Genomic DNA, 24,415 nt, shown 5'->3' on the forward strand with positions numbered 1-24,415 from the left:
AAGAGAAATTGTCCAGCGTCGCTGGCAGAAAACTAGAGGCTGGGAGAAGAGGAGGAGGCAGCACGGACAGGAAACATCTCCGTTTAGAGTCATCCGTTATTTCTTCTGGCAGTTGCTTTTTCATCCCGTACCATTTGACTCACGTGCAGCAAAAGGGCTCTCAGGTGTGGGCCCGGAGGGAGGCTTTGGCCAAGCGGGGTGAGGGGGGCTTGGGGTGGAGAGGAGAGGTGGGCGAGCCGGCCCTGCTCCCGTGTCCCGGTTCTTCGGCTCCACGAAGCCGTCTCCCATCCGTGCGGGACCAGCCCCGCGCTTCCCGTGCCTCCCGGGAGGGCTGGAGAATGAGGCGGCGGATCCCTGTGCACCCCGAGGCGTGATTGATTAAGTGGTGTTTGTGGCACACACTCCGGTCCCTGGATGAAAAGCCTCACACAGTGGCAGAAAGTTTTGCTCTGCTCCCGCCTCTCCCGCCTGCTCTCATGCCAAGTCCAAAGTGTGAAATGGCTTTCGCCGTCGCGGCCCTGCAGACCTCTCCTCCTGCAGTTTCCAAAATGAGGCATCCCCGCTTACCTACTTTCTTCATCTTCATCATCATCATCATCATCATCATCATCGGGGTGTGCGTGGAGGACATCAAAAGGAAGACCTGAAGAAGACAGTCGTCCTGTAGTGTAATTTCAGGCAAAAAGGTGCAAGTGCCTGTTTGGAAGCTGCCCCCTCTGTGATTCCGGAGTGGGGGTGAAGGCAACGCCCGTCCCCAGTTTTGTCTGTGGGGCTCAGTCCCCCGAGGAACACGGGCTGTGGGATGGAGGCTCCCTCGGCGGAGACAGCCTCTCAGGGGAGGTGGCGCTGCACAGGCGGCCAGCACCTCCCCTCCATCTCGCTCGCTTCCCGTGCTGTTCTCTCTTCCCTAAGCCAAGCAGCGCTCCGAGGTTGATAAAAATCAGCAAAGCCAATTACCAGCTTTGTCAGGTTGTTCTTTGGTGTCCAGTTTAGATCATCTTCGTCCTGGGAGGGTTTGCCAAGCAACCCTGGGGTTGCGGCTTTGCGGAGGTTGAAGCGAGCTGTGAGTGGCATCGGGTGGGGGGGCCGTTTGCCTGCTTTGAACCCGCTGGTGTGGCTGCAGAGCTTTGGCGAAGGGCTGGGGGTGCTGGCGGCGAGCTGGGGTCACTCCCTGCCTCCCAGCCCTCATTTCTCCTGAGCGTCTTCAGGCAGAAACGTTGGCGGCCCCTGGTGGAAGGGGGCACGGAGAGGCAAAGCCGGCGGGCATCTGTTGACTGAGGTGGTCGAAGAGGAGCCGTTGGTGGCCGGCGGGGCACCGGCTGGCAGCTCCCACGCATCGAGAAGGTGATCCGTGGCTACTCACCTGGTTGGTGATGTGCCACCACCTCTGTTGCCGCCGCCTCGGTGCTGGCGTGCCCGGTTGCTGAGCAGTTGGGCAGCGGGAGCTCCTGCACCCGTCCTGCTTGAGGGGCGCCGTCTGCGGCTGGTTCACCCCCTTGAATCACAGAATCGTAGAGCGGGAAGGGGCCATGAAGGCCCTCGAGTCCTCCCCCTGCTGCTGCAGGACACCCCGTCACACCTGGATCTCGGCAGAACGGGGCTGAGCGCCCACCTCGAGGGGGGAAGGGTGCTGTCTCTCGGAGCGGCTCGCTCAGCCTTCTTGCCACCCCACGTCCCCTGAGCCCGCTGGGCGATCTCGCCAGCCAGGGCCTATTCGTTTCCCGCCATGAGCTGCCGCGTGCCGAGGCTCGGGCCCTGCTCGGCACCTCCTCCCGGGGACCGCGGCACTTAACATTTGTGTTCAGAGCATTGCTGCGAGGTGGATGCGAGCTTGCAGCCCGGGGAGGGAGGAGGTGGCGGAGCAGGGGCGGCACCGCGATCGGTCGCAGCCTGGCCTGCCCGCCGGCCAAGCCAGGGACCCGCGGAGCCACGGGGCCCGGGTCCCCCTCGCGCTCGGAAGGTCTTGGCAGCGAGCGGCCTTCCTGGCAGCACTCAAGGAATGGGACGCGCTCCCACGGCACCGCTTCTCCCAGGGCGGCTGAGCGGGCAGCTTCCGTCCTCCGCTGCTCTTTGCAGGCTCGAGGCCCAGCGCCTCTGCAGCGTGGTGGCCGAGGCCCAGCGTCCTGCTGCGAGCGGAGGTGGCCGAGGCCGGCTCTGACGGACCCGGTGGCCAGAGTGCGGAACTTACCGGCCCACTTTCGTCTCCCTGGCCACTTCGGGGGGACTCCTTCTGAGAAGGGGTGCATGGCAGATGCCGGGCTGCAGCCCCCCAAGATTCTGGGTCCAGTGGGTGCGTTTGGAGTTTTGGGGAGGGCGGTGGGTGCTCTCCCAAAATGGGTGCTTTGGGGTGGGGTTGCTGGGCACGAGGCGCTCGTCCCCCACAAGTCGGTCTGCTGAGAAGAGGAGAGAAGTGGCTCGCCCAGGAACCTATGGATAAGGGGGCGAGGCCGGGGTGGCGGGCTCTGCTCTGAGACCCAAAGCCGTCCACCCCAAGGAAGGGGGCGCCGGAGGGCAGCCCTTCGCCTTGCGATGCGTCGCGCTCCCACTTATGCGTGCACCTCGAGAGCATTAGGAGACGGATTGGAGCCCCAGAGGGTCGGGGAGGCACGGGGAGGCCCCGTCCCGCTCCCCTGGAGCAAGGCGTTCCCACGGGGCCATCACGGCCGGCAGCACTTGCCCTCCTCGCCCTCCATGGGTGCCTGCCATTCCGCCTCCCCATCTGGTGCTCTCTGGTCCCTCGCCCGACAGCTCCTACAAGCCCCAGCTGCCACAGCGTCCCCACCCCGCTGGCCCGCAGATGTCTCCCCCTGCGGCTCCCCGCCAGCACGGGAAAGGGGCCGCCTTTTCATGCCAGCGCAAGCACCCTGCGCGGCGCCTGGCAGGTGGGGGCGCGACAGGGCCGTGCCCCGGGTTCTACTGAGCCGCCTCCCTTCCCCGCCACCGCTGGAGTGCTTCACGCTGATGGCAGAGGGGCCCCGATTGCACCCCCCTCCCCAGGGTCGCTGGAGGGGCGGCCTCACCCAGAGGCACCGCGGCTCCCCAGGGCTGCCATCTGGCGCGTGAGCGATTCTTAAGCACGAGGCAGGCACCAGGGACGGGGCCTGTGTGGAGGTGTCTCCTGCTCTGCATTTGCATCCTCAATTCCCTCCGTGCCTTGGGAATACTCCGTGGAATCTGCATTAACCGTTCGTTTAGCATAATTCCGGTTAGGGCTGTTGAGATAATGAATGTGCGTCGCACCATCGCTGCACGGCGTGCCGTCCCGGCGGAACGGAGCTGCGCCCTGAGCGCTTCCGTGGGCTCCAGATGTTGGGAGCTGCCACTGGGGATTGGGGAGGGGGCATCGCGGAGCATCTTCCCAGCGGCCAGACCAGGGAAACCATTCAGGGTTGCAACAGGGCAGGCAGGGAAGGTCAGCCCGGCGAGGCCCCCAGACTCTCCTCTGCGCAGCGACCGGTCCCTGTCCCAGCTTTCGCAAGCCGAGTGTGGCGGAAGCTGGATGGGAGAGGAGGAGGAGGAGGAGGGGATGTTCCTGAAGCAGAGGGGGAATTTGTGGGTACAGTAAGACGTTCGGACGGTGCGTGGAGGGTGGTCGGGGAGGTTCCCAGCATGGCGCTGCCAGCGTCCCCAGCGGCATGGCCTGTCTCTTTGCCCCCGCTCAAAGCCCCCTCACCTGCTTCCCTGGGGCTCCGTTCAAGCAGGGGATTAGTCTTCCATTTGTCTTGGGGGGGGAGGCAGTGTTGCCCTCCCACTGATGTTCTTGCAAAACAGTATTGAGAGGGGTTAATTCTGATCGAATTCGCTCCATGGCAAGTTTCTGGCCTCGCCGTTGCAAAACGAGCTTGGCAGCCCCGACGGTGTCAGGCCCCGGGTCTTGTAATGGGGAGCTGTGCTTGGGGACCCACACCGTTGCAGCCGGAGTCGGAGGCTGCCAAGACCGCTCCTTCCTGCCCCCCCTTGCCCCCGGGTCTTTTGACTGGAAGCCTCTCCCCGAGCAGGAGCACCATGTGGTACTCACAGGAGGACTTCAAGTGCTTGGGGGGAAAGGTTAAGCGCGTTAATGGCGGGGAGCTTCCTGCCAAAGCGGCGAGCGCCTCTGGACGCGTCAAGAACGTTGGCTACCCCTTCAGCAGCGATCGATGGCTCACGCGGCCCTGTGAGCGCATCGCACCCGACGGGTGCCTCTCAGGCCTGCTTTCAGACACCGATAGGGCTGATCGCTGCTGTGCGGAACAGGAAAGAGCACTTTATGTTGCCTCGCAGTGTGAAGGAATTGTCATAATAAAATAGCACAGATGCAGGAATGAGGAGGACCTGGCGAGAGGGCCTCCAGCAGCCGTGTGGCTCGGCGCTTGGGCAGCGTGTGGGACCGCTCCTGGCCCCTGCCGCCTGTCCCCGGCATCTGGTGCCTGGAAAGCGATACCTGTTCCTCTGCATGGAGGAGAAGAAGAGATGCAGACACGGCAAATAAAAAGGGCCAGTTTGGAACGGCCCGGAAAAGGGTGGCACCATCAAGCATTCGATACGGCATTGAAAAAAGGGAAAGCTCATTCTGCAGCATCTTTGGCCAAGGTGTGCTCAGACAAAGAGGACTAGAAACATGGGGAGCGGCCCTGTGGGGGCCAGCCACCCTGCCCCTCTGCCCCCGCGTGGCCCTCTCGGTGGGGCGGCCGCTCCCAGGCCCCCACCTGCTGTCCCAGGCTCTGACAGGAGGGCGGGAGGTCCCCGGGATTGCAGGCCATCAGAGGGGCGATTGTGCAAGGAGGCACCCAGCGCACACGCCTCGGCTGCCTCGTCGGTGAGATTTCCACACCCAAACCTCCCAGGAGCCAGATTTCTTCCAAATTTTTCTTCGCTGCCGAATTTTGTCTCGACAGCAGTTTCTTTTGCATCGAACTCGGTGAGCATCGCCAAGACTGGGGGAGATTTTGCTGCAACGCTGACAAACGAGGCCCTACTTTTGCTGGGCAAGATCCCCCCCCCGCTTTTTGGCCCGCGGGGGGTGGTGCTGGCGTGTGCACCGGGCAGCCGTGTCAAACGGGACAATTTGAGCGACATCCTCTTTCGTGTAACAGCAACAAATAATGCATCTCGGGAACGAGCCGCTTCCCTGATCAATAGCGTCTAATCAGAGCTGTTTTCTCCTTAGCTGTGAGCAGGAGATGCCGCAGGGGCCGTCTGCTTAGCGGTTTGATCCAGTCGGGCAATTCCGGCCTCGTCTTCAATCTTTGTAACCAAAATGGATGCTCTTTTCTTTTCTCACCGTCGTTGAATCAACTACTTTCTCGATGGGTGCAAAATCTGTTCACCAGTCAAGCAGTGAGCCTGGTTGAACCTCATCTGCCCCGGAGGGGGAGAGAGCGGAGCTCCCCGCTGCTCTTCGTGGGAAAGTCACGCCGTCCAGCGATGGCGGCTGAGAGCAGAGACCGGCCCGCAGTCGGGAAGGCCAGCCTCTCTGAGATGCAGCCAAAGGAAAGCAGGGGGTCCACAGCGGACCGCCGATCCCAAACCGCATGACGCAGGGCTGCGGGGGGAAAACGTTCCACCATTTCAGGTGCCACCGCAGAGAAGGCCCTGTTGCATGTATTCATCTCGCGGCAGGGGCAGCGGAGTTCCATCCCCGTACTGTCGCGAGGCAGGGTCGCTTCCTCCTGGGTCAGGACAAGCACCGTCAAAGGTTCCTCTCCCTCCGTCCGCCGGGTCTCCTTCCGCGAGGCGTGTGGGCCCCACTTCACAGCAGCCGGGGGCCATGAGCGCCTTCGCTGTGCAGAGGCGTTCTTTTTATATAAATTTTTTATTAAAATTTTAAACTAACACTAAAAACATCAAACATCACATATATCGGATTTACTGGGTCAACCTCCTACTACATATTTTTTAACCTTCTAAAGTCAAATTCAAATCAAGTTATCATAATTTGAAAACATCTCTAAGTTTACGCCAAGTCCTGTTTCTCCAGCCAATTATAGAAAGAGTCCCAAGTTCGATAGAAGTCAGTGTCCTCTTCCTCCTTCACTGATAAAGTCAATCTTTCCATTTCTGCGCAGTCCAAGATCTTTCTTACAGTCAATCCATCGGTGGGCCAGCTCCGTACTTCTCCAGTATTGAGCAAATGCAGTCCTCGCCGCTGTGGTTAGGTGCAGCCTGAGGTACATTTCCTGTCTGTTAACGTCTTCCGGTATGATGCCTAACAAGAAAACTTCGGGTTTAAAAACACAGGGTTTTTGTGATATTTCCTGCATCCATCTGTGTATTTTAATCCAATGTGCAGAAGCTTTCTTGATTCCTGCAGCTTTTTAACAATCAGATCCGTGGGGGGGGGGGGTGCTGTCCTTCAGCACCATCCTCGCACGGCCGCTGGGGCTGCCCCGTGCCCCGGCTTTGGGGCAAGTTCTCCTTTCCATTTCGGCAGCTTGACTTCTGGGAAGTGGGGGCTCTGGCACTGGCCACGACCTCCATGGCAGTCATTCCGAAAAGCATTTTCTTACTCCAAAACATCAACCAAATCAGCGTGGCTGGATAATGCACGCATGAAAATATTATTATTTTTTCCTATACGGTCTGTGATTTTCATGGAAAATCTCGTGACTGCGTACAGTTCTAGGAACACAGGCACGACCTGCAGCACGGCTTGCCAAGAGTCACGCGTCCGCGTGGAGCGTCCCGTGCGGGGCCCGCCCGGCCAGGCCTCCGGGCCGCAGTCCTGCAGGTGGCAGTCGCTTCTCCTTCCCTGCAGCCCTGGAGCGCTCGGGGGGACTTACGGGGTCGTGCTCTGCCTTGCCTGCACCTCAGCCCCGCTGGGAGCCGTGCTCCGAGACTTCCCACGGCCCTCTCCCAAAATCCCTGGTGTTCTCATGGATCCCCAAAGGCTGCGGACCCCCGATGACTGGGGGGGGGGGGTGCGGGACACCTCGCAAGGCATCCTGAGGAGGGGCAGCTCTTGGCTGTTCCACACGTGCCTCTCACGGCTTCCTTCTGCGGGGCAGAAAACCCCGCAAGGGCGGGCAGGCGGTTTATATAGCACGTGATAATGTGGACCACAAATTCGTGGGAGTGGAAGTAGCGAGTTGGGGGCTTCGAATGAAAAATGCAGAAGCGCTTCTGCCGGTTGGGCGATGAAGTGGTGGGGGAGGCGCAGAGGGCGGGCGGGCGAGCTTTTACCATTAATTGTTAACTTAATTAAAAGTTTCCCAGCGTCATACTACCTCCGTCTTCCGACTCTGTGCTCTTAATTGGGTTTTAACAGTAACCTTTCGGTGATGCAGAAGCTGGGGGGACTTAATCTGCCGCGTGACCGAGAGCGGAGGGCTGCTCTCCACTCGGATGGCTAATTGAAAGAAGGTGCAGCTGTAACTCGGGGGGAAAAATAATAATGCAGATTCCTGCCCTGCTGATTGTGTCTGACATCCAGGCTTTTCCAGATGGCTTGAAGAGGTGAGCGGCCTCCCTCGGCTCGGCCGTGCCCGGCCCCGCCGCTGCCCTGCCCGGCCAGGGAGAGTTGGCGGTGCAGAAGCCCCAGGGCTTCTAGCACGATCGTGGTTTCCCTCCAGCCGCGGAGACCCCCTCAGCGGAGGAGAGGCCGGGAGGTCGTGTGCCCCATCACCCCGAAGCGGGTGCCACGGTGGCCCTCCAGCGCCCCTCTCCCCAGCCTGTGCGGCCAGTGGGAGGTGTTGTGCGACGTACCTGGAGGATGCCCTACCTGGGCATTGCTTGGGGCCTGGTTACCTGAAGGAGTGCCTCCTTCCCTATGTGCCAGCCTGTCCCTGAAGATCTGGGGCGGGCGCCCTTCTCTGGGCGCCTTCCCTGAAGGAGAAGGCGGCTCCCTGGAGTAGGGCCTTCTCTGCAGTGGCACCCCGATCGTGGCATTCGCTCCCCTGAGAGGTTCGCCCGGTGCCATCTCTTCTTCTCGGTGCCAGGCCAACCCTTTTTTATTTCCCCAACCTTTTAAGACCCGATTGTTTTAACTGGGGTTTATTATTAGTCATATTTTAGGATGCTGTGTTAATTTTTTTAGACATTTTGTACTGTCAGACTGTCCCGAGACTTCGGTAATGGGACGGTCTAGAAAAGTTCTAAATGAAATAAAGAAAGAGACCAAATGCGCGGAAGGCCATTCCGTGCCGCCCGCTGGCAGAGCGGAATTGCACGTGCCGCCTGCAAAGAGTAGGACGGAGGAGCCGCTGCTTCATCCCAAGCCGGGCCGTTGCCTTGCCTCCCTCCGTCGATCCCAGGAAGTGGCTCTTCCAGTTTCCAGAGCGTCTCCCTTGCTCTGCCTAAAGAGGCTGGGGGCAGGGGGGGGGGACACCTGGGACTCTCCGACCCGAAGCTTTGCTCCGCCACGGAGCAGGGCTTCCCCACGGAGCGCGACACCAGCAAACCCGTTGAGCTTCCTTCGGCTTTGGCGGGGGGATTGTGGAGGACCCCTCCCCTGGACAGGCCTGGCTCCTTGTCAGGGGGCCCTCTGGCCCTCGCCTGGCACCCGGGTCAAGACAGAGCGCAGCTCTGCCTCGGCTGAGACCCCGTGCAGGTTCAGACAGGGGGGGGGGCTGAAGGGTGCCGAAAGCTGCCCCCCAAGCGAGCAGAAGCCTTCGGCAGCTTGTTGAGGGCTGCTGGGGCGAACGCCCGGAAACGGCGAAGCAGCGGCGTCGGTAGCAACTTCTTCCAAGTGCTGCATGTCCTCCCTCACCTAATGCACATTTTGATTTGGAGAGAGCAGCCGGGCGAGAGAGCGCGGAGAGGGAGGGCAGCCACGGCCCTTTCAATATTTTCCCTGAGTAATTACCCCTCTGCGCTGCCTCCCCGGCAATTGCCTCAGGCCCCGCGAACGAGAACAGTTTGGCCGAACTCCGGTCCGGTCCGGAGGCACACGACACGCTCGGCCTGAGTCCGGACGCCCGTGCCCGGTGTGCCGCTGGGTCCAGGGCCCTGGCCGTGCAAGATGGAGAGGTCAGCAGGGCTGGGGGCACAGGCTGTAATTTGCAGAAGGGTCAGACTGAAACAAAAACTAGCCCCCAAACTTTCGGAAAGGGGAATCCTCACTGGGGAGCCCTTCAAGCAGCCAAGTGCACAGCGAACATTCACAGTGTCCAGCAGGGAGGAAGAAAAAGAAGGGAAATTGGTGGGGGAGGGGAACGAGTGGGACCGAAGTGCTTTGCGCTGCAGCATTTCGTTGCAGCTCCGATGTCATAGCCTGGAGGATGCGGAGAGCTGCAGGACTTTTCTCCGGCTGAAGCACGCAGAGGATGATGGGACGAGAGGCTGTGCAGGGAATGTTGCATTTCAGAGCTCTGGGGGAACTGGAGAACTTGCCTGAGGGTAAGAGAGAGGAAGGAAACTTTGGGGGAAAGTTGCAAGTGTCTCGCCTTTCCCAGGACGAGTTAATTTGTGGAGCTCTCTCTGTAATTAGTCTGCCTAGCTTTAAAAATGGAGAAGAGCCCGCCAGTTGTTTGTGGGGGAGGAAACTCGGCAGAATGCAGAGAAATAATAAGAAACGGTGCCTCCGAAGGGAATTCGAGGCACCGTGCCATCTGCCTTCATTGCAAACCGTCAAAGGAAATTACGTGCCGTCTCCCAGTTGTGCAGAATTCTGATAAACACATACATTTCACGGTCAGGCCGGAACATTGGAGCCGTTAGCAGGCGCTAGTTCACAAATATATATATAATATAAATATATGGCAGCTATCGGGGCCACCCAAGGAATGGTTTGCTGGGCAGAAGAAGCTGACCTGGCTTGCATCGTGCGGTCAAGTGATGCCAAGACGCAGAACGTCAAAAGTTTCCCTGCAACAAGCACGGTTCCCTCCCATTTTATCTATTTATTTATTGCATTTATATCCAGTCTGCACAGCCCGGAGGGCTTGCTGGGTGGTTTACAAACATCTGAACCCCAGGCGCAAACAATAAACTGCTCAGATAGAACCCAAGACGCTAAAAAGAGCACTAAAAAAAATAAACAGACATAACCGGATATAAATATTCGGCGTTATCCAAAGCGTGGCAAGCTTTAATTAGTAGATTAACTAGCTGTGCTTGATTAATTGGTTTCCAGGCCGTCTTGAGACCTATTTTGGGAAAAGATGGGGTAGGAAAGTTTTAAATAACTAAATAAATGGTGGAGCCCAATTGGAGCAACTCTGGCCCTGCTTCCGGTGAAAGGCAGTTGGGAACGCCCGGCTTCCAGAAGATCCCGGCCGCGCTGCCTCCGAGGGGGCGCCGGTCCCTCTGAGAGCAAGCCTCGTCCCTCGTCCGGTCGCGCCACGGCTTCGCCCGGGGCGGCATTCTCTCGTGGCGTTCCCCGTGCCACGCGGGAGCATTTCCGCCTGCCCTGGGCGGCCGTCCCGGCGGCCCCGGCGCTCGCTCTGAGTGCAGCTCTTCCCCCGCTGGCGGTGGGCCGTCTCTGCGGAGGCCCGGGGGGCCCTCAGCCCACGGGGGTCTGGAGTGGGACCCTCTTTGCTTGCAGTTCTCCCCGACACGGTGCACTTCTGAGTGTCTCGGCACATGGCAGACGGGGGCCGATGAGAGCCACGCTCACGAGACGGAAGCCCCTCGGCGTCCCGCCTGCCCATTTCTATTCATTGACCAAGGCTCGGAGGAGACATGGACGACCAGAATCGGTCAGCGAGTTTGATTCTGTCTGCTTCGGACTCGGCGGAGACAAGGGCCATGGACGCCGGATGGTCCCCTCCCTTCCTCCCCGTCTTTCACCGTGACTGGAGACTGTGCATGGGCGCTGCCTCCAGAACGGCCCTGTGAGGTAGGCCAGCCAGAGAGAGGGAAACTGGCTGGCTTCCTAGCGGAGTGGCGGGCGGCCCAGGCAAGCAAAGATCCCCCCATCGCTTCGCCTCCGGCTGCGGCAGCCGCGCTGCCCTCACAACAGGGTCCAGCTTGGCGTGGACCCTGGGGGGCACCCCCTCTTCTGTTTCAAGGCTTCGGGGCCCTGGACGTGTCTGTTTTGCCATTTCCATCCTGTAAACAATCGGAATATTTTCAGAGCAGGACCCCGAAGGTGCCCCGCAGTTGAGGCTGCCCTGCTCCGTGAGAGGAAGGCTCACCTGCTTTTGGGCGAGCTGCGCTCACGGTGGGGGTCTTGTCTCATGAACTTCGCACACGAAAGCCAGAGGGATTTGATCTGAGGGCTTTGGGGAACAAAGGCCGGGGAACTGCAGCGTCTCCCCTGGCGCGGATAGTTCCAAACCCAAGTTACTCCGATGCCGGACATCTCTCCGTAGTCCCCGAGGCTCCCTTTGCTCCGATTATGGCATTTCTAAATGGTGGTCAGCGAAGCACAGCGAGGGCGAGGGAAAGGTCTGTGAGTTAGCTGACGTTTGTGCAAGCAGCGCTGAGAAAGGCCCGCGAGGGGGAGAGGGTGCACGTGGCGGATCGAACAGAAGCAGGGACCAGGTTCTTCTACTTCTTAATGAGGAACCTGGGGACGGAAAAGGTTCCGGGGCACACGGAGGGGAGCAGCTCTGCCAGCAGGGTGGCTCTCTCTGCCTCTTCTCTCCAGATATTCCTGGGGGTGGCTTAGATCTTGTTTCATGACTTTCCCTTCCTGAGAGTCACAGCCCCCCAAGCTGCCCCTCTTAAGAGTTTTTCGGCGCATCTATGCAGGTGTCATTTCTGTGCTCCGAGAGCCAGCTCTGGCACAGAAGCTCCTCCAGTAATGCAGGGCTGGCTTGGTGAGTCCCAGGGGGAAATGGGTTCCCCGAACACCATCAGCCGCGTTGAGCTCCGACTGGGCATTTTCTCGGACTATTCCAGCTCCCCCAGGCCTCTTCCCCGCCAGACGAGCCCTCGGGACGAGCCTCCATGTGGCCACTAGTGAAAAATTGGACGTGGGCAGCCGGCAGGCTTCCTGCCTCTCCTGTGCAAATTTCAGGGTCAGGGTGGACTCTCCAAGCAGAGCAGAGGCGGTTTTGTTCCGAGAAAGTGAATTGTGTTGAGGCTGCAGTGGCGCTCGGAGTCTGATGAACGACGCGGGCTCGGTTCGCGGTTGGTACAGGATCCAGCCACGTCTGTGTTTGGGGAGCGGCTGGAGGGAGCCGGTCGGCAGGGCAGCACGGCCGTGCAGGAGGGGAAAGGGGTACAGCTCGGCATCCGAGGGGATCTTGCAGCCTCTCAGATTAGTGCACACAAATGGGGGAAGACACAGGCTGCCTGCAGCCATCGGGAGAGGCCCGTGCTGGTGTGGGCCGGGCCGGAAGGAGGCCTGTGGCCGGGCAGGAGCTGGGCTCCCCCCGAAACCGTGCCCGTCCACCGGCAGCCCGGGCCACAGGGGGCCCAGGGACGGGCAGCTGCGCTGTGGGAAGCTCTCCAGAGCAAACGGTACGGGGGACTCGTGCAGAGACCTGCGCGCAAAGCAGAGACAGATCCCCCTCGGCCTTCACCGATACGGAAGAAGGAGAGTCCCTGGGCTGCCTGGCCTTGAGCAGGGCCAGCCCAGAGGGAGCGGGGTCAGCCGCCCCCCCGCCCCCCCGCCAGCCCAGCGCTAAGCCGCCTTTTCTGTCTTGCAGGATGCGATGTCCACGTTCTTTCAGTTCGGGGCCTCGATCCAGCAAGAGGCCATCGTCATGCTGAAGTTCATGCAGTACTACGACTGGCACGCCTTCTCCGTCGTCACCAGCACCTTCCCCGGCTACCGGGACTTCATCAGCTTCATCAAGTACACGGTGGAAAACAGCTTTGTGGGCTGGGACATGCAGAACATCATCACCCTGGACACGTCCGTCGTGGACGCCAAGACCACCGTCCAGCTGAAGAAGATCCACTCCTCGGTCATCCTGCTGTACTGCTCCAAGGACGAGGCGGTGCACATCCTGGGCGAGGCGCGCTCCCTGGGCCTGACGGGCTACGACTTCTTCTGGCTCGTCCCCAGCCTGGTCAGCGGGAACGTCGCGCTCACGCCCAGGCAGTTCCCGGCGGGGCTCATCTCCGTGGCCTACGACGAGTGGGACTACCGCCTGGACGCGCGGGTGCGGGACGGCCTGGGGATCATCACGAAGGCGGCGGCGGCCATGCTGCGGCAGTACGCCTTCGTCCCCGAAGCGAAGAGCACCTGCTACGGGCAGCTGGAGGGCAAGGAGCGGCCGACCCACACGCTGCACCGGTAGGGGCGCCGGCTCGCCACGTGGCCTCGGAGGAGCACCGCGCGCGCCGTGTCGGCGGAGGCGGGGAGGGTGCTCGGGCGTGCCGGGGCCCTGTGAGGCAGGGCCGGGGCGCTTCGGGAGCCGGCCCTGAGCCGCACGGGTCCTTACGGATCAGCGGCCGGGCTGGGAGGCCCGTTCAGGGCGCTGGGGCCAGTGCGGTTCCCTCGGGACCGGGGAGGCGCAGTCGGTCCGACTCAATAATTCAGGGGCCGCGCTTCGAGCTAATGTGGTTTCCGAGCAGCCTTCAAAGGCAGCCTGCGTGCGGCAGCCCCGTGTTTCCAGGGGCACGCGAGCGAGCGAGCGTTGAGTTTCTCTGAAGTCCCCCTTCAGGGTCTTTCTGCCGATACCAGATTGCGAGCATTTTTTCCCTTTCTACGTGCATTTCCCCAAAAGCACGCCTCGATTGCGCACAAGCGCGCTTGTCCTCAAATTGAGGAAAGTTGCTTGTGTGCTTTTTCCGGAAGGGCAGCCCTTAAAATGCCGTTTCGGCGTCATCCTGCACATCGCAAGTTCGGAAAGGTGCCGTCTCAGCCTGGAGACGTGCACTTGAGGCCTGAGAGGCGAGAACGGGGGATCGTGGGAAAACGTGACCGGAAGCAAGCGTTGCGTGGCGTGCCCGGCGGGGCCCAGGGGCAAGATGAAGCTGGCCCAACCTCGCAGGCTTGTTGGGAAGGTGACATGGGACGCAGGAGAGGGATTGTGTGCTGGAAAAACGATGTGGGCTAGAAACGTAATAAATAAATTGACTTTACTTTGCGCAGTTGAGGCAAAGGAAGGGATGGAAAGAGGGCCTTGGCACTGGAATCCTATTTGGATCCCTACTGAGCACTGCCTGGATTTCACCAGGAACCTCAAACCCTTCAGCGTCTTCCCACAGTCAGAAGGCCTAGAAATTGCCACTATCAGTATTTTCCGACCCAGTGATCTCCAAAGACTGGACTGCAGTTTCCATCATCCCCAGCCCCACACTGGGTCTCCTGCCCTGGACGTGCTGCCCCGCTGCACCCCTCAGAACCCTTTGCCGTGTCATTTCTGCATTGCCGTGATCCTCGTTTCCACCCGTCCCTCTTACTCATGAGGTGTCTGCCTAGCGTGCATCGTGTTCTGCTGTTTGTAGCTTGGCCGCTTGGGGGGGGGGGGGTCGCAAGGGCCGGAGCACCTCAACTGCGAGCACAAAACCAACCCGGGAGGCCCTTTCCGCCTCCAGCGTGGCCCCCAGTAGCTCAGCTGCAGCCCCAAGTTCTTGCCCCAGATTTTGCCGGGGGGATTCAGGGGAGTTTTCTGGGATCGCTGCAGCAGGCCACAAGGTGGCTCCGTCGCTTGCCGAATGCCGCGAGCCCAGGTGCCTTCTTGGCCGTGGCATCCGGGATGCGCCAGGAGCTTCTCCTGGCGGGACCTGCTCGCTGAGGAAGCTGCCCAGGTTGATTCGGCTTCACCCAGGTCGATCCGGCGGCCGGTCCGGACGGCGTCCCTTGCCGGCCCTTGGACGGGCACGGGGGACCCTGCAGTGGGAGGCCCTCCTGCCAAACCACAGTGGGAGGGGAGGGGGCCCAGGGCTGGTTCCGGAGCCCGGCTCCCATGCTCCCCCCACCCATCTCCCAGAGCCCCCCGTGGTGCCCCCCTTGGCCTTTCTGTGCCCTGCAGTAACTTCTCCTGGGTAAAAGCTCTGCTCATAGGATGGGGGAGGAGTAAGGGAACCTCCGTTCCAAAAGCTGGATGAGAACGATCCCGATCCTGCGTCATCGCACTCTGCGGTCTCTGAGCTGCAGAACCGGAAACTATGGGGGTTTCTTAGAGATGCACTGGGGCTCGGCTGTGCCTCCCAAGCTTGGGGCGCTCCAGTTCTCGCACGGCCGGGACCCCTTCCCAAGCCGCCTGCTGCTCTTACGCATTGCTGACGCCTCTCCCGCCGCCTCCTCGCCGGTCTAACAGCCGAGGGAGGGGCAGCAGATGCTCGGCCGCCGGTTCGAAGCAGAGCCCGGCGTCCGCAGTGTGTCCAGCGACGACGAGCGAGCGGGGCGCTGCAGGGCTCCGCGGCGTCCGCCCATGTGTGTGGAAACAATGGATTTTCAATTGCGTTGATACTGTCGCCTGCTTTAGGTTTAAATCGTTGGCTGGCCGCTCGCGGTTTGTTTACTGCGTAAGGGCCTGCGTTCCGAGGCAAGTCCTCTTTCCCTGAGTGGTGCTCAGCAGTCCGAGAAGAGGAACGGGAGTGTCCCCAGGCGCCCCAGGTGGAAGCACAAAGAGGCGCGAGGAGAGGGGAGGGGGCGCGGCTGTGCAGGCCAGAAGAGGTGGCGGCAGGGGGATTTGAAGGCTCTTGGGGGTGAAGTGCCGGCAGCCCACGTTTCTGGGGCTGAAGGAGCCGGTGGGTCTTTTCCCCACTTGCAGTCCTAGCAGGATAAGCCCGTGGTGCTGCTTGTGGCAGGGCAAGATGGCAGAAACCTGCAGGGGCTCCTTCCCTGGCCAGGGGCCGGGCTGGGCCAGCCCCTCTCTCAGCCTGCCCCCCTTCCTGCAAAGGAAGATGGAGGCTTCCTGCCGGGGCCCCGAGTCCTTGGTGGTGGGCAGAAGCCCAGTGAGCGACCTTTCTGCCTCCGGGCCAAGCGCTCCTTTCGGCCCTCAATTCGGGTCGAGGTTGCGGGTCCGGTTGCGGGTCTGGCTCCGGTCAGGGTTCCCAGTCTCCATGAAGCTGCTGAGGCAGGGAGCGTGTTCAGAACGAGCAGAAGGAACAAGTCGGGCGGAAAAGTATCCCGAAAGCTGGCGTTTTGGAAATTGGTCTTGGGGACAGGGGCAGGGTTTGCAAAACCACGGTGCCTGGGATGCTGCCGAGGCTTGGGATGTGGCTGGGGCGGGAGAAACGTTTTGCTGCTCAGAAAAGACGTTTGGCGAATCAGTGCGTCCTGTGTCCCCTTGCCCAGGTGCTTCTCCAGTCCCCGCTTGAAACCACCCCAGTTGGTGGCCCCCGCCAAGGCCCAGGAAGCCAATTCCTTCAGTCGACCTTCCGTCTGAAACGTCCCAGCTGTCAACTTCTGGGAAGACCCCGTCTGGGTCCAGCAGTGTAGGGAGGGGCTGAAAAAGTCCTCGCTGCCCACCGTCAGCACACCGTGCCGACTCTTGGGCACCTTCTGGCGCACCAGAACGGCCCAGAGTGCCCTTGTCGCTTGGCGGACCTGCATCCTGGGGTGTCGCTCCCCAGAAGTTGGGGCGCACCAGCAGGAATCAGCCCCCCCCCCCCCCCGCGCCGTGCCTGGCAGGCAACTCCGCGACTGCAGCACCCTGTGAGCGCTCCAGGGCTTTGCAAGCTGCAAGGGAGCGCTCCCCCTTCGTGCACGCAGGCCCCACCGCCGGCTGGAAAAGAGACTGGGCCGTGTGGCGAGGGCTTGGGCAAAGGTCCTCCACAAGACCGGCCGAGCCAGGAGCCGACCTGCGGATTTTGCACCCTCTCCTGACGGCCGTGCAGTTGTGTTTTGGGGAGAGTGCACGCCGTTCCCCCAGTTTCTTATCAGGTAGTTTCTTTTCTGGCTGCCAGCCCCAGGGGCCACTGCCCCCCTGCTCTGGGTTGAGACACAGAGACAGAGCGAGTCAGAAGGGGCCTCCTGGGCCATCTAGTCTGACCCCGGCTCCAGCCAGCTCCAGTCATGACGTGCCCACCATGTGCATGTCCAGCCTGTCCTTGAACACCCGCACCGAGGGGGCCTCAGCCACCTCCTGTGGGAGCCCATTCCATAGAATAGTGGGGTTGGGAGGGGCCACAAAGGCCATCCAGTCCACCCCCCCCCCCCCGCTATTGCAAGATGCCAAGTCACACCATCCCACTCCGGTGGCTGCCCAGCTTCTTTCCGAATGTCTCCAGTGCGGGAGAGCCCTCAAGTTCTTGTGTCTGTTGCAAAGGAGCAATCCTCTGCCCACGTTCCCGGCTAGCTTGCTGGGACATGCTGGAGGCCGCAGGCCTTTCCCTGCCTAGCCATGGCCCTGCAGTGAGCTGGCCTGATGGTCCGCATCGTTATGCTGAGGGGTCAGAAGTGGCTGGCTGACTCTTCAAAGGACACCCGTCCAGTCCTTTAAGCCCCAAATGTGGGCTTCCGATTCACATTTGCTTGGGAATTAAGTGCTGTCCGTTGCAAGGGGACGAATCCCCAAGCTGAAACACGGTGGATTTGATTTCGGCAGAAAAGAAGAAAAGGAGAAGACGAAAGAAAGGAGCGAAGGATTTTGCACAGTAAGGAGAGGATTTATGGCGTGTGTTTCGTCGGAGTTAATCCAATGACTGAATTAGCCTGCTCATTAACGGTTGGACAGCTCATTAATTTCTCTTTGAACATTTCCATTCTTTCTAGGTTTATGATGAATGTGACCTGGGAAGGCAAAGACTTATCCTTCACCGAAGACGGCTATCAGGCACATCCCAGATTGGTGGTCATTGTGCTCAACCAGTCCCGGGCGTGGGAGAAGGTAAGGTACAGCTTCTCTGGGGCTCCAGAACAAACCGTCTCAGTCCATGCTTGGGGGCTTTGCTTGGGTCTGCCGCATTTTAAGTCTGGATATTACACAGGGTTCAGGGTGTGTGCCGTTTTCCTTATTCTCCCCGCCATTGCCTTTCCCGGTGCACTGCACACCTGGATCAAACAGGTAACCTGCAGCAGGTCAACCTGGAGCCACGGTGTGCCCTCAGGCCAGGCCGCGCAGCTCAGAGCTGGAGCCCTGTTCCGAACGCACAGCGCCCTCGCTCCCGCCTCCTTGCCATCCCGCCGCGCCATTTCGCGCACTGGATTTCCTACCGCCTGGAAATCCAGTCTGTGGTTTCCTACCACCTGCTGAAGCACTCTGGGCGGTTGATGAAGATTAAAACGCGCCAAAACACTGATTACAAATACGAACGGGAACCCACGAGGCGTGCATGCCTGCCTTACAGCGTCGGCCGTTTCACGGTCCAGGCGGGAGGAAGGCAGTGGGCACTCTGGCCCAGGAGAGGGAATGTGGACCAGGAAGGGGGGACCTGCTCTGGGTTCCGGGGGGCTGCCCCCTGGGACCAGCTCTGACCGGCCACCTGGCCACTGCACTCTGGGCCTGCTGATGTCCCGGAGCCGTTTCTGAGGGCCGGGCAGGTGATGGGAGCCCAGGCAGGATGCGAGCGAGGCCTGTGCCTCCACGGCCAGGTCAGAGGCCTCCGGGAACCGGTGTGGGTGGCCCAGCGGCCTCAGCGGAGCCGAAGTGGGTTTCTGGGGTCATGCAGCTTCCCTTCTGCACAGGCCTCCCGAATGGGCCGGGGCACACGGGCTCCGCAGGAAGCCGCCACCCAAAGAGGCAGGAGTCCCACCGCGGCCGGCCGCCTCCCGTCTCTCCCAGAAAGAAATGCTCTTTCCAGGATGGAACCCAGTTGCTCTGGTGTTAGAGGAGCCTTTTGAAATTGAAAAATAAAAATGCTGCTAGCAGATTAATGGGAGCCATTTCTTAAAAAGGAATCTATTCCTGTAACATTCTAAATATCGCTGCCCCAATTATGATGCTGCGGATGATATGAATATTGAACGGTTCTTGAAAACATGTGGCTCTCCAAAGCTTAATTTTGAGTCTCTCTGGGGAAGGGCAGGGCCCCGGGATCCTAAAATCCGAGAAGAAAGACCAGTGTCCGCGATCCCAGTGGACCCGTGCCTTGTATGAACCTGGTTCTGGGGGCTGGTGGAATGAGAAGGCTTAGGCGCTGAGACCAAGGCCGAGCAGGCATGTTCCTTCAACGGGCACTGCAGTCCAGTTCATACTGGAAGGGGAAAAGCCCCAGTACGCCCATGCTGGCTGGGCAGCGCTGCAGGATTGCTTTGGTTGCCCGGTCCCGGTTGGGACAGCAGAGGTGGCCAGCGGCTCGGAGTTGTGTGCACTTCAGTCTAGCTCAAGTTGCGCCCGTTTCTAGGAGTCCATGCTAAGTAGGACTGATGTCAGGTCCAGCTGGATGCCTTTTCTTTCTGCTACTCAAATGTAAGTGTGGAAGGCCCTATATGGATTGGGACCCTGGCGCAGAGTGCCCTCACCCTTTCCTTCCGGCCAGACTCCTGATTTTGCATTGCAGAAAATACCAGGGTCCTCAAAATTCAGTTTGGTGTGGAGAGAGTGAATGGGGGGGGTCTCCTGTCCCTTTCTCATAGCCCCACAACCTAGCAGGGACCCCCACCCAGCCGCCTGATTCAGGAAGGCGAAAGAGGGCCCAGGGCGAAGCGGCAGGGTGCCCTTCCCAAGCAGCCATGCCGGCCGCCCGCAGAGTCTAGCTCCAGCCTCCCGTTTCAGAGGCTCTGTGCGTATGCGTGCAGGGAGCTGGGGAGCATGGGCACGGTGGTGCTCTGAGGCTTGCTGGGGCATCTGGACCGGATCCTGGACCAAGTGACCCAGCATGTACCTCCTCCTGCAGGAAGGGAATAGATAACGGAAAGGCAAGAATGCTGCGGATCGCAGGGATGCCCCTGCCCCAGGGCGGGTCCAGGACCACCGCTGAGGGGGAGAGCTGAGTCCTGCCCCCCCCCCCCCATGCTAGGCCCCCTGTGCAGTCTGAGTCAGGAAAGATTTTCGTCCCAGAAACAATGCGCGCTTCGCCCCTAGAGCAGCACGCTTGCCTGGGGGCACGCGGCCGGCCCCTCGGATTCCTCCCCCGCCGCCCTCCCCTCGGTGGCGCTGGCATTTGATTTGAGCCTGGCTCCAAATGACTCAGAAAGGCTGGGGTTTTAACTCGATTTAGCTCTCGATTAATTCACCGTTGCAGCACGGCAGTGCCATCTGTAAAAAGCTGGCTTCCTTATTAATCTCATCTGTAACTAAATGAGAGGAGGAGGGGGGCGGGGGGAGATGTGAGGAGGAGGACGCCGAGCGCCGCTGGTCACATCCGATCATTTCTGTCCCACTTGCCGGGCGGGCGATTCTTCGCCTGAGTCACGCTCTCCCGAAACACTCCCGTGTCGTGCTCAAGGGCCGCTTTAACTTTGAGAGAAGAGCAGGATTTTCCATATGGGCAGCAATTAAAGCCGGCAAGCGTTAATTCATGGTAATCATGATTCTTGGTGCATAATAGCCGTTATATTTAAGAACGCCGGAGAAAGGGAGAAGACGAGAAGCAAGATCGTCAAGGACATAACTTGACTTAATGGCCCTGTTGATGAACGAACAATATATAATGAGTTAAACAGAGGTTTAGCAAAGGAACGGGGCAAACAGGAATCTGGAGTGATCTGCCTGCGTGGCCCTGCGGACGCGTGGAAGAGCTGCCAGAAAACGCCCCTGGGAGCCCTCTTCCGGGAGGAAAGGCTGGCGTTTTGGCCGGATCCGACCGTTTGGAGAAGAGGCTTGGCTAGTGCTGCGTGGGGGGGGCTGCGGGGTGGCCCAGGCACGGTGACCTTGGGAAGGGAGACGCCACCTTCCCAAGCACTCGGCTCTCGCGCTGGCCAGCGGGTGGGACTCTTGGCTGGTGACCACCGAGGGAGTGGGAGACGGGGCCCGTATTCAGGTGGAGGTGGGCCACTTTCCCCCTCTTCCTTGGAAGGATTCCTACGCCATGGGAACAGTTTAAGTGCTTCTTTGCCCAAAGAGTTTCCGGGTCTCATTCGGAGCAAAAGCCGGTGTTTCTTCTGGTTGCAGCTTTTCCATCAAGCTCGACGTTTTCTGAACGGAACCGGCTTTCTGAACTGAGTTCCACGGAGCTGCCAATGCGCAGGAGGGCTGTCCCATAAAAAACGCACTTTTTATGGGTGGTGCGTTGATTCTGGATGTGGTTTCACCCCGAGGCTTCGCTCCTTGGGGTATTCGTCATGAAAAACAGGAAGCCAATTCCCAGGGCGTGTGGCTCTTTCAAGGGGGTCTCAGGAAAGCTGCGGGGGAGGCGCTGGTTGGGGAGGAGAAGGGCGAGGGCGATTGGCAGCTTCTGCCCATGATAGCCCAGTGGAGACTCCGCGGTCAGAGGAGGCGGGCCGGCCAGGTGGGCACACCTGTGCCTTGATCCAGCTGGGCTTTCCTGATGCCCAGATGAGCGAGGCGAGCCTAGGGGAGAAAGCGGGCTGGGGACGAAGACGGAGGGATCCCTCAGCCTCGCTTTTCCCTGGGTTCCTCCCATTGCAGGTTATGTTCATCCCAAACATTTTTAAAGTTTGCCTGAAACATCGCTCTGGGCACAGCTGTGCGTGCTCCTTTCCCCTAGTTTTCCATTCTCCTAGCACAACTTTAAACATCTGTGTCGCCCCCGGCCATGGGCTCCCCACTGGGGGGACGAGGACTTGTGTGCAGCCCGCATGAGGGGCGGGGGTCCCCGCAGGGCCGCATCCAGCAGGACCGGGCCGCTGTCTGTGCAGCCCATGTGCCCCAGCAAGGGCTGCGGAAGGGCAGTTCCTGCAGCCAGGGAGGACCCAGCAGTCGCGTCGTGGATGGCGCTCTGCCCTGTGAGGGGCGGCCGTGCCCCGGCCCTCCCCCCGACGTGGCTGCTGGGCTCCGGAGCGTGAGGAGCCGCCCCTCCCCGGACGGAGGGCAGCTGCGGTTAAGAAGCATGCCTTGCGATGGCTCCTTCGGTCCCGAAGCCAATTAAGTTTCCTGTTGTGCATTTCGCAGCAGATCTTGCCGCCGCTGGCCTTATTGCCGGGCTGGCGTATTATCCTGATTAACGACGTGGCGTTGTCCTCCCCGAAATGCTTCCCTTTCTGATAATTGTTCCTTCCAGTTTTAAATAAAAATAAAACTGAATTGCTCCTGCAAAAGAGTCCATCATCTTTCTCAGTCCAACACTTAAAACGCTCTGCTGAGAATTATGCCACGGCTCCTAAAGTGGAAGGATCTATGAATAACTTTTAGTGCGCCATAAAGAACCGTGTTCCCGCTCAAGGACTGATTAGCGGCCTGGCATTGTGTTGCGTCCTCGGGGAGTTTTACTCTTTCAACTTCTGCCCAGCTTCTTCCCAGTCCTCCAAGCGGCCAAAGCCGGTTTAATTAATCGTTTCTTTTTCCTCCTCCTCCTCTTCTCCTGCCCTTAATTTGGGACATGAGAATACGGGAGGACCCCTGATGCTGGAGCAGGCCAGGCACCCCCTGAGCCCTGGCAGCTGCCCGCAGGAGCCTGCAACAGGCAGTGTTGCAACAGCCCATGTTCCCCAGCCAAGGGTCTCCCTGTCCCTGATCCTTCGGAGAGCAGGTGCCCGGGACCAGAACAGGGGTGCACACAGTGCGAAGCGGTGGGTGCTTCCTGGCAGCGAGGGCAGCACCTCACCAAGTCACCACGGTGATCGTTCATACGCAGGTGTATACTGTATGCACACAGATTCTAGTTTTTGCACGCGCGCGCACAGTCTTTGCAGCTATGTTGTTCTGAGATGCTCTCTGCATGCAGAGCGTGGCCCCCAAGGGGCCCCGGCCAGGGTCCGAGCCGCTTTCCCTCCTGCACCTCGTGACCGCGAGAGCCCCCCGCCCGCCCCTCGCCTTTTCCTTCCCAGCCCAGGCTGCTTCTGCACTGGCACCCAGGTGGCCGCCCTGTCAGTGCCCAGGGAGGGCCCGGTGGGCTTCGGCTGGCTCCCCCTGTGGCTTTTCAGGCGAAACCGGGTCGGCCGCGTGACGCCGGGCTCAGCCGGGTGGAAGCTGGGCTGCAGGGCGAGGCGGCTCTGAACTCCACGCAGCCCAGGAAGGAAGGGGTCTCTGGCCGCAGAGGCGGGACCCTCTTCAGCCACCGTTCTGCCCCGGCCCCCTCCCTTGCCCTCTCGCCTGGTGCACTTCTGGGGACGGGGAGCGGCGAGAAGGCACCTCGCACCTCAGATTCACTCCTGATTGTCAAATGCCTGACCTGCTCCGCATCGATTGAGGGCCGAGTGGCGCACAGCGCGTTACAACGGGGGAACGGGAACGCGCGGCGGGAGCAGGACCGATGGCATGGCGGCTCCCCCCCCCCCCCCCGGGACCTCCCGGCGTGCCCCGGCCCCCCTCCTGCCTGCCCCCGGTCTAGGAAAACTGTGCCCGGGCAGCGCCCGGCTTGACGTGTGAGCGCTTTGGTCAGCCACCTCTCAGCCGTCTTCACGTGTTGGCCTTGCAGGTGGGGAAATGGGAGAATAAGACCTTGAGCCATAAATATTCCGTGTGGCCCAGGTTCAATTCTTTCAATGACAGCGACCCGGACAACAACCACCTCAGCATCGTCACCCTGGAGGAGGCCCCCTTCGTCATCGTGGAGGACATGGACCCCCTGACCGAGACCTGCGTGAAGAACACCGTCCCCTGCCGGAAATACGTCATCATCAAGTGAGTCCCGGGGGGCTCCTCTCCTCCTGCCCCGAACGCCCCAAGGCGCAGCGGAGCGGGTGGGGTGGAGTGTGCGTTTCTGCCCCGCAGGCCTGCCACGGAGCCCGCTCATCCTGCGCCCGGGAGCCTTGGCCCAGGGCTCCCGTCAGCGGGGGGCCCTTCCTGCCAGTGATGGGGCGCTGGGGGGCTCCCCCGATTCGTAGCCGTGTTTAGCGGACCGACCGAACCTGTTCCGCTCCTTGGAATGCACGGAAGGAGCAGTGCGGCCCGTGGCCCTGAGACGGATGCCGCCCCCTTCCTCCCTAGCGCGCCTCACATGGGTTTTATCAGGCTGCATCTTCAGTTGCAAAGCTCTTCCGCCGTCTGTCTTCCCACGGGTCCTGGGTGCTCCGTGTTCGTTTTGTTCTGGGCATGTTTTCCTCAGCTCTCTGGGGCCACGATTCCACAGCAGCTCCGTCAGGGGTGCAGAGGCTCTTTCCGACCGAGCGCCACTGTCGGTTTTCCGGGAGCTCTCGAGGACCGCAGTGCAGGGGTGGGCAGGCTGGAAGGCACAGGAGGAGGGGCCAAAATGTGTTTTAGTCCAGCGCTCTTCCTGAGTTAGGTCTCAGGGGAACGATTCCGGTTAATTGGGGTCAGAGCGCTGCCTGGGGGCCCCCGGGACTGCTCTGGGAAGACCTTCACCCCCCTCCCGCTGCCGCTGGGGAAGGCCAAAAGCAGGGCATTAGCCTTTTGCTGCTGCCGGTGTCCAGCATCAGATGGAGGTAGACTGCCCCTGATCGGGGGGCTTCATCGAGATGCCATAGCTGGAAGCCCCAGAAGACGCCACAGCAGCAGGCCAATGTCCCCCCTCATTTGGCACCCTGCTCGGTCCCATCATGGTTCCCCCTAGAAACCCTGGAAGGGGCTCCACCTGAGCCCCCCAAAGGTGGCCCGTCCCACGGCAAGCATTCCTGCCAAGTCCTCTCTGGCAGGGACCCCACGGCTGATCCCCCCCCCCCGGTTCATCTGCACACCCACGCCAA

At 60.6% G+C, this 24,415-nt stretch overlaps 1 protein-coding gene across 1 annotated transcript in view; it reads left to right on the plus strand.

Moving 5' to 3' along the window:
* The window catches only part of GRIN2A (glutamate ionotropic receptor NMDA type subunit 2A), a 79,016-nt gene that overhangs the window by 33,705 nt on the left and 20,896 nt on the right, over window positions 1-24,415 (plus strand). Inside the window, exons 2-4 of the mRNA XM_044433479.1 lie at window positions 12,516-13,108; window positions 17,483-17,597; window positions 23,188-23,393. Coding sequence (XP_044289414.1) covers window positions 12,516-13,108; window positions 17,483-17,597; window positions 23,188-23,393 — 914 coding nt within the window. The remainder of the gene's footprint in view (window positions 1-12,515; window positions 13,109-17,482; window positions 17,598-23,187; window positions 23,394-24,415) is intronic.

The sequence above is a fragment of the Varanus komodoensis genome, unplaced genomic scaffold (assembly GCF_004798865.1).
Source record: "Varanus komodoensis strain SLA01 unplaced genomic scaffold, ASM479886v1 scaffold26, whole genome shotgun sequence".
NCBI classification, from domain to species: domain Eukaryota; kingdom Metazoa; phylum Chordata; class Lepidosauria; order Squamata; family Varanidae; genus Varanus; species Varanus komodoensis.